Below are 9,659 nucleotides of genomic sequence, written 5' to 3'. Positions count from 1 at the left end.
TTCAATTGGTATAGGCTAGGACTTTATCACCCCCATGTAACTCAGAAGCCAATAGTCCCCAGACTGCTGTGTTTTATGAAGTACTCCACTAGGGATATAGAGATGAGTTAGACTCATTACCTATCCCCAGGGAGTTTATGGATTAATGGATGAAATAAGAGAAATGTAAAGTGTCAGAAAACAACTTCTAAGGGCTTCTAGTGTTCACCAATAGACCGCATTATAGAAGGAATTGGTAAAGTTCCAAGTAATAAGAAAAAATAACTAGGAAAAATGTTTTGCTTTAATGGGAAAATAATATAAAGCTTGCTTGATACATGAAACAAATTAAAATTACCTTTGTAGTTTTATTGTATTTGTTATTTTTAAGTAGTTTAACACAGATATAGCAAATATCACATCAAAGTTGTGTCTAAAAATTATGTTATCTGAAACCTATAATTAAAAAGATAATTGACTAACATGAAAACAGAAGTTACAAGATATTAAAATGTAATATCTGCCTATACATGCATATATAGATATATACACATATAAATGTGTACATAATAATACATTTACAAGGATCTGAAAGCATCTTACTAACTTCTCAGTGAAATGAGTCATTCTGGCAATCCTGTGGAAAATGTCATAGGTAGATCTGAGATGAGAAATAAAGAGCAACTGATTATGGCCTTAGAAATCCTGGGTATGAGTATAGAGAATCTATAAAATCATTTTGCTACTTATGTGGGCAGACAGGTAGGTCAGAACTATCATTTCAACAGACTGGAATGTATATAAAAACTGTTCTTTAGAACTGCATTTTTATGGGAGCAGAATGAAGTATGGCATGCCCTATGGTACAGTGTGCTCTGGCCATGGCCTTAAAAGGGCAAATATATCTGAGTTTGACATGGTTTCTTGGAGGACACATGAAGGGGACTACATACTCATCCACAATAATAGGGATCATAAACATTTGTTGAACACCTACTGTGTGTAAGCTAATGCAGAGCCCCTCCCTCACTATTTTAGTTGGAGATATGGCATGCAGAGAATGAGGTGATGGACCAGTTTAATAGACTATGTGCTCAATGAGAGAGTGAGAGCTGGGCAGGTCAGAGAGGTTATCCTAAAGAAGCCTTCCTGAACCTTGAAGAACAGGTGGGAAAGAATGGCCTCCTTTCATTCATTCATTTACTCATTCAATCATGTATCAAATTCATTCAACAACTATTTATTGAGCACCTGTATGCCAATTTCTGTGCTTAACGTTGTAGGTATACAAAATTGAAAGTGTCCTTGTCCTGTGGCAGTTTATAACCCAAATAAGTAAACTAGTATTTATAACACTATAATATGTGCTGTGATAGTAGTAAGCCCATAAGAAAGGCACCTTATCCAGACTGGAGAGGAAACAATCTAAATTGATATATATTTTATTTTATTTTTTAAAGATTTTATTTCCACATTTTTCCATATATAATGTGCATTTTTAGCCCAAATTTTTGAGGGAAAAATAAGGATGTACATTATATATGGGCAGTAATAATTCCATATCTATGTAAATGTTTTTAATTCTTTTATTTATGCTTATGTGTTAAAAGTGTAACTCTACAGTGGATTGAGCGTAGGCTGGGAACCAAAGTGTCCCAGGTTCAATTCCCAGCCAGCATACATTCCTGGGTTGCTAGGCCATAACCCCCAGCAACCGCACATTGATCTCTCTCTCTCTCTCTCTCCCCCCTCCCTTACCTCTCTAAAAATAAAATAAATAAAATCTTAAAAAAAAGTGTAACTCTAGAAAGCAATAACAATAGATAACAATATCCATATGCAAAATAATACCTTGGAATATGACAGGCAGGTTTGTTTCTAAATAAATAAAAAGATGTTTTTCCTGAAAGTTTGAGCCAAATATGTAAGTGCACATTATATACAGAAGTGCATTACACATAGAAAAATACAGCATTTATTTTTAGAGAGAGTGGGAGGAAGAAAGAGAGGCAGAGAAACATTAATGTGAGAAACATCAGTTGGTTGCCTCCCACATGCACCCCAGCTGGAGACCAAACCCACAACCCAGGTATGTGGCCTGACCTGGGAATTGAACCAGTGACCATTCTCTTTGCATAATAATACACAGCCAACTGAACCATGCCAGTCAGGGCCTAAACTGATATATTTTTAAAATAGACATTAACCAAGGAAAGGGCAATGGAAGAAATGTTCTAACCTGTGGGAATAGCATCTTGTGAAGGCCCAGGACACAAGAGAGCATGGCATTCTTGTGGAATGAGGGGAGTGTGAGCCAAGGAGCAGAGGGAGGAAGAGACAGGGTGTATACCAAGGACAGTGTGGAGACCAGGCATGGTAGAGATAGGTCTTCCAGGTTAGAAGGCAAAGGAGTCTGTATTCTATCCTGGGAGCAGTAACCAATCACTGAAGATTACTGAATTAGGACAGGGTAGCTTGAGCAAAGTGTTGGTTTAGGAAGATGAATTTGTGAGTGGGCAGGATGCCAGGATGTCTCAGTAGGTTCCTCAGGGCAGACTCTAGTCAAAGTTTGTTTAACAAATTCATCTAACTATATTCCTCTGCTTTGTGGTTGCTTTTCCTCTCTTCCCCTACACATAGTACTTCCTAGCAAGATAGGCCCTTGCATGAAATCTAAACTGACTACAGTCCTGCTAGATGAATATGAAGTTTCCATCTATGACCTGGAGATATGAAAAGCCAAGAAATATGGCCCAACTACTATACACAGGCACATGGGCTTGTTTTTGTCCTGGATTCCAGCAACCTAAGACACATGCAGGAAGCAAAGACTACCTTAACAAGTCTGCTGTGTGATACAAGAGTGGCAGGGAAACCCATCCTACTGTAAGTCTCCAACTTTATGCTCAATTTCCCCTTTCCACTGTGTGCCTTCAGAAGACAAGTAGACAAAGGAAGAGTTGGCTGGTCCCTTTGTCTCATCTAGTTAGACCTCCTCTTTCCTTAAGCTAAATTAGAGGGGAGTGGCTCAGACCTCTGTGATCTGTTTTAAAGAGTAACTTTCTACCTTACACTGCCAAGGCTGAACATGTTACCTAATTGTGAAAAGGCAATGTTGAAGGCACAGAAAATGGAGAGTAATATCTGGATATCTCCCACTCCCACCCCTTGACTATTTCTGAAGACTGACTTTCTGCATTTGATTCTCATTTCTTGATTCAGTCTCTGACCCTGAAATGGTGGCAGAAAACCACCCGTATTTTGCATAATTGATGCCAATGCTTTCCTCCCTTGGAAGACTACCCAAAAGTCATGTAACTAGCACTGAATCCAGGGTGATACTTCAGGTGGCCCATCAATCCTTACCCCCGACTCCATTTTTGCATTTTTGTTCCTCATTAGCACCCTCAACTCAAGCATGAACAGAATTTGGGAGAGGATATTAAAAACTCCAAATCTGTTAATATCTCAGTTAGCAATTTTAATTAAAGTGTGATGGCAAAAGTATAGAGAGAAAGTGAAAAATGCAGTCTGGAGATTATCTTGGATTCAAATAATTTGTGCTATCCTTTCCTCCATTGAGAGTTGGTTAGAAAAAATTCTGGCTTGACTCACTGTGTATGGATTTAAAGCTAGTTCTTGGATATGTAGCAGTTGTACCAGAATTGGTTCTCCCCTTCTGTTCTCCCCTTCTTTCCCTTATTTTCTTACCCTTGGCCTCTATTTCTGGTTTACTCTTCCTCTCTTCTTCCCACTATCTCTCCTGTACCATGCTCCAGGATAGCAAACAGACAAACAAGAAGAATGCCCTCTTACCTTGTGATATTATTAAGTATCTATTTCTGGGAGGGATAGTGAATGAGAACAAGTCCATGTGCCAAGTAGTAAGTGTCAACCCTTCCCCTCCCTTGTCCTCTCAAGCCCAGTTTATGCATACTTTATACCATTCCATAGTCAGTTCCATATGCTGGATCTCAGGCAAAACCTCTCCATGCCAAGCAACATCTACAGTGATGATTTCTGGCTCAACAGTGATAATCAATATCATACTCTTGTAACACTCTCACATCTGTTTTCTCACTAGGCATACAAAAGTTCTCTGTAAAATTGGAAGCTTCAGTATCCTCATTTTATGGATGAGACTCAAAGACTCTAAGTGACTTGCCCAAGGTCACAGATCTGAGACATTACGCCACAATCACTTTATTAAATTACCTTAGCTTTTGTAGCTTTCATTTACCTTCTCAAGTGTGAATGTTGAGTGTCTCCTAGAAAGTCTTAGAGCCTCTCTAGATCGTATATACACCTCTGCCCCTTGGCTGAGAGTGATACTGAATGTAGTCCCCAGTGGTCCCAGGTTTCTGAACTGGAGTCTTCTCTTTTTGTCACAGGAACACTGTTCAGCTATCAAAAAGAAGGAATGATCAGCCTATAATTGAAGGGTTGTACTGGCTGTTAGCATCCATTGACAGTAAACAAAAAGAGCTGTGTACTCGCCAACAGTCACTCCCCTCGAGTATCCCAACCTCCAAGAACACCACAGGCTTTGAGGAAAGATATGTATCAGACAGGCACTGAGATGCCTCTATTAGGTTGACTGTTAGAAACGAATACAGGAGTCAGTCTTCAGTATAAGCAGTGAGTTCTGGGGGGTGCTTGGATTCTGTGGGGTTCTGAACAAGTCTCTCAAGATCATTGGCTCAAATAGGGGTAGGCCAGTGACTATAAAAATTCCAGCAGCGATAGAGGTATACCCTCCCCCACTGGCACAACTTGAGTGATCACGTTAGTGGGAAGAGTTGCAGAAAGGTAAAGCCAACCTATTGACATTAGAGCTTCTCTAAAACAGGGTTTCTAATACCTGGTTTGCCATGTGGAGGAGAAAAGGAACATGAGCCCCTCAAGGAGGAACTTACAGGTCATATTCTCTGCATGACTGTCCTGGAGTCACCCCACATTCTATACTTACAGTTCTCTGATCCAATAATAAGGCAAGATGGGAGTAAAGGGGAATATGAAAAAGAAGAAAACACGTGATCAAGGTTTTGAGGAGTAAAAGGCCTAAAGGTCCTCTTTCTCTATTGTCCTTTTCATTGTTCAAAAGTATATGTCAGGAATAGGGTAATAGCTACATTAAATTAAGGAACTTGAAGTGTGTGTGTTTTCACTTTTGCTTTGTCCTTTCCATCTTCCCAAGACTCCTTGCCAGTATAGAAATGTCTGAAGAAAAAGAACAGCCTCTAGGACAACATTCAATGGAAGCTAGGCCCCTAAAGCCAATCCTACAGGCAAATGGCTATTTAAACGTTATTGCCCCAAGGGCCAGTCTCTAAACTCTTGGGCACCAAGTGACTTTTTCCCCCTTCATATTCTTTCAGCACAGAAAGAAGGCTTAATATTAAGACCTAAAAATAATATATTAGTGACATTTGCTTTAGATAAACACATGGAAGAAGAAGAAAATTCTAGGAAAAATGGAGCTTGAAACACTACCGAGCTTCACTATCAGGATGCTGACTTTCAGCCCTCAGCAACTTATACTGATGATGATTAGGATGACAATGATGGTCTTTTTGAAGGTAATGCTGGAACTGGTTAGTCATAGAAGAAAAAATATATAGACCTTCTCTTATGATTTATAAAACAGTATTTCTATTTTGAGTCAGAAACTCTTTTCTCATACTATGATTGATAGCCAGGAGAAAGAGAAGTGGATGAAGGCCAGGCAGAGTACTTGGGGCCCCCCACCTGATAGTCCAGTATGATGGCTCAGCACTGGCTGTCACATGGTCTTTGTTTGCATGGGTATAGGGTTATCTTAAAAGTTATAATTTCCAGTGGTGGATGTACAAAATAATACCGCCTTTATAGAGAGTAGTTTAGCTGTCTGTCTTCCTCCTGTTCTCTCTCTCTCTCTCTCTCTCTCTCTCGAGAGAGAGAGAGAGAGAGAGAGAGAAAGAAAGAGAACTTTAAAAATGTGGAAATCCTATAAATCAATCATCTCATTTCTTGAACTATATCCAAAGATAATTATACAAGTACCTCCTCCCCCCAAAAGTATGCCTATGATTGTTCAGTCACAGCATGGTGTACAATAACTAAAAGTTGGAAACAAGCTAAATGTCTAACAGTGGGAAATGGCTAAATTAATTATGGTGCATCTACATAATGGAATACTGTGCAGACATTAAGAGGACTATTGTTGACTTATATTTACTAACATGGACAATTTTCCACAACCCGATGTTTTGTTAGAGAAAATGGCAAGTCAGAATATAACACATACAGCATGATATATACACATGTATAGATATCTAGAGAAAACTAGCTGAAACATTAGCAGTCATTTTCTCTAGGGATGATATACTAGGTGAGAAGCCAAAGACCTAGGTGCCTTTCTTTGGATTTTTGTTTTATTGGAAATTTTCTTTTTATAATAAGCATATATGATTTTTCCCAATATAACAAAGGCATTAAAGAAAAAGCTGTGAGGACTTGAAGGCCCATTGTTGTTAATGGCCTCTCCTTCTCAATGTTCCCTGGGACCTCAGTCACTGTGATGGTCAACTATCAACATTATAATGTCACCTCTGCTCTCCAAGGGATCTGGCCCTTAGGCAACCCCAGAGTCTTGGGTTGCTACATCTATACTGAGGGACCTGGACTTGGCCAGGAGCACCGAAGAGGAAAAAGGCACTGATCTGGGGATGAGGGGTGAAGATGAGAGTTGAGTGGAAGAAATCTAGTAGAAGAACAGAGGATGTGTTTTTTTTAAATACCAGAAATTACCCCTAAATCTCTGTCCAAAATTACCCAAAAAAGAGAATGACTACCTGGGACATGGAAGAGATGATGCTGGAAGATTTCTATGAAGACATCTTTGAAACCTGTGGTTAGTATTGCTTAAATGAAGGGGAAAAGTGAGAGAACAAGAGTAAGAGAAAGTATGAGGCTGGGGGTACCTGGTGAGGTGCAGTCTATAGTCCCTTAGAAAGTGGACACCACCCTCTTGACCTGGAGTGGTCTGGGAAGGACAGGAAACCTGGGGCTTAGTTTCACTTGCAGTGACTGGCTGTTTTTCTTCTCTCTCTCTTTTTTTTTTTTTTTTTACTTTTTAAACAGAGTACTAAAGATAAAAATGGAAGGACATCAAAAGAAACATGTAATATCTTTCCCTGAGTAAATGGGTTCATTTACAGAATCATAAGGAATACTTCTGTTTTTCTATTTCTATTTATTAATACCTCTACAGTCTCCTACAACTCTACCTATTTTAACACCATATTCCCAAGAACTCCCATTATTCCTGTACATCTGCATTCTAACCATCAAGTGAATCTTACACCTACACAGAGGCTCAAGAAAAGTTAAGTATCATCCACTTGAGAATGAAGACAACCTTGGCAAAGAATAGAGACTGTATATCTTTGCACCCAGATGCTCCCGAGAAAGCCTGTGAACAGCATGTCCAGGCTGACCAACTGAAATTGAGCCTTAGAAGTGCAGGGCCAGTTTAGAATTACATTTTTCTCCTACAGCTTTTGGGTATAATGGGACTGGCAAAAATAAATAAAACTGTCCTGCTGAGGAGTATGGTCTGCTAATCATTTTCAGTCATACCTCCAAAAACAACTCAGTTTTAAATTCCCAGCCACTGTTGGTGAAGCCTGGCAACAATTACTTTCCTGTCCCTATAAGTACAGCAATTGTTGCCTCCCTAACTCTTTGATCAGGAATGCAAAAACTGTACAAACTTGACCGCATTCAACCCTCCATCCCAACAAGGGTTGTGGTAGTAGAGGTAATCATTTATTCTTACAATGATTATTTTCACCATCAGTATCACAACCATCATTTATTGAATGGCTTCTAGATGTCAGGCACAGTTCTAAGTGCTTCACATTCCTTATCATATTCACCACAATCCTTGGGTGTAGGCGCTATACCTACCTGCCTTTTACAGATAAAGGAAGAGAAGTGAAATAATTTGCTCAAGGTCCCAGAGCCTGTAAGAAGCATAGTAAGAAACTAAACCCAGATCTGACTTTAGACCTGCTTTAGGCCAGAAAGATCTGTTTATGCTTTTTTCAAACTCCAGAAAGAGAAAGCTATATCCAAGAAAAATGCTGAAGCTTAGTCATGCCCATATCAGGAAAACTATGTTAATAGCAATAAGTACAGCAATAGTAATAGTAGACACAGTTGACTGAGCACGTCCATTTTGCCAAGTGCTAAGCTAACTGCTTTACATCCATTATTGCCTTTTATCTTCATAAGCCTGGAAGGTTAATTATTACCATCTTCTTACAGAGGCAGAAACTGACATTCAGAGAAGTCAAATCATTTGTTCCAGGGCACCCAGTAGGAAGCAACAGAACTGTTTTTCAAACTAAGGTACAACTCTATAACTCATGTTTTTAACTCCTACTCTATAGTCTCACCAGACAGTATAAACCCATTAGCTCATAACTGTTTCTGAGAGACAAAAACTTTGCACAGAAAGGTCAGTCTTACAATGCCATCTGGAGGATCTGACACTAAGTCTGTGTCATTTCCCATTACACATTGCAATATGGCCTCATCTCCGAGGGAACCACCCCAGGTACCTTGTGGGTCTGACAGGATTTTGGCTGATACTCAGCTTATTAGTCATAGAGCTGAAAGGAATGTTATAGAGCCTCTAGTCCAACCCAGTTGTTAAACAGATTAGGAACTTGGGGTACAGAGAGATTAAGTGACTTGCCCATGTCTTTACAGCTGATCACTGACAGAGCTGCTCCTAAAATCCAGATCTTCTGTGTGCCTGAGCCAGGGCTCTCTCTTCCCTGTCCAAATACAGTCAAACATTGCTTAATGATGGGGATACATCCTGAGAAATGCATGGTTACGCAATTTGTCATTTTGAAAACATCATAGAGTGTACTCACACAAACCTAGATGGTATAGCCTGCCATATATCTATTACGAAGCCTATTGTTCCTAGGCTACAACATGTATAGCATGTTACTGTACTGAATATTGTAAGCAGTTATAACATAGTGGTATGTACTTGTGTACCTAAACATAGCTAAATATAGAAAAGGTACAGTAAAAATATAATATAAAACATAAAGTGTGTGTGCACACATGACACATTGTGGAGGGTTAGGGGAGGGCTGTGGAGGAAGGCACTGTCTGAGGGAGAAGAGACATCAAAAGGAGTGAGGGAAGGGAGAGAGGGAAGAAAGAGAAGGGGAGAGAAAGGGAGAGCAGATATCAAAATAGATACAAATAGCTAAAGCCTGAGACAAGAAATAATAAAAGAGGGGGAATAGAGGTGAGGGAAAACAGAGGCTTGGGCAGGTGCTTCCAGAAAGGGAGCTTCCAGACTCCCTTTCTCCCCCTGGCCAGCTCCAGTCCTCAATATGGGCAAGAACACAGTGGGTGGAAAGCATGCTGAGCCTCTTCATCTATTTAAACCACCCAAAACTACCAGTAAATTCAACATCTTAGTAGTGTCCAGCCTTTTCTTTCATTATCACAAAAAAACTTTTGCTTATAATCCATTATAATCTTATGGGGCCACTATTGTATATGCAGTCCATAATTGATCAAATGTTGTTATGTGACACAAAATTGACGTCTTCTCTGGGTCTTCTCTAATCATGCTTCACACATCTAGATTCCTCCAATGTTCCCAA

The 9,659-nt window shown here is 39.6% G+C and overlaps 1 protein-coding gene across 1 annotated transcript; it reads left to right on the top strand.

Moving 5' to 3' along the window:
• The first annotated feature begins 2,352 nt into the window (after positions 1-2,352).
• Positions 2,353-5,865, top strand: ARL13A (ADP ribosylation factor like GTPase 13A). Its single transcript, XM_036016355.1, is given in 7 exon segments — positions 2,353-2,374; positions 2,500-2,700; positions 2,703-2,869; positions 3,759-3,863; positions 4,371-4,390; positions 4,392-4,539; positions 5,100-5,865. Coding segments are annotated over 7 exon segments (876 nt in total). The 3' UTR covers positions 5,313-5,865.
• Positions 5,866-9,659: the final 3,794 nt, after the last annotated feature.

This window comes from Phyllostomus discolor, chromosome X, assembly GCF_004126475.2.
Source record: "Phyllostomus discolor isolate MPI-MPIP mPhyDis1 chromosome X, mPhyDis1.pri.v3, whole genome shotgun sequence".
In the NCBI taxonomy this organism is placed as follows: domain Eukaryota; kingdom Metazoa; phylum Chordata; class Mammalia; order Chiroptera; family Phyllostomidae; genus Phyllostomus; species Phyllostomus discolor.
Note: the sequence above shows the minus strand (reverse complement) of the source record. Positions and strands in the feature narration are given on the sequence as shown.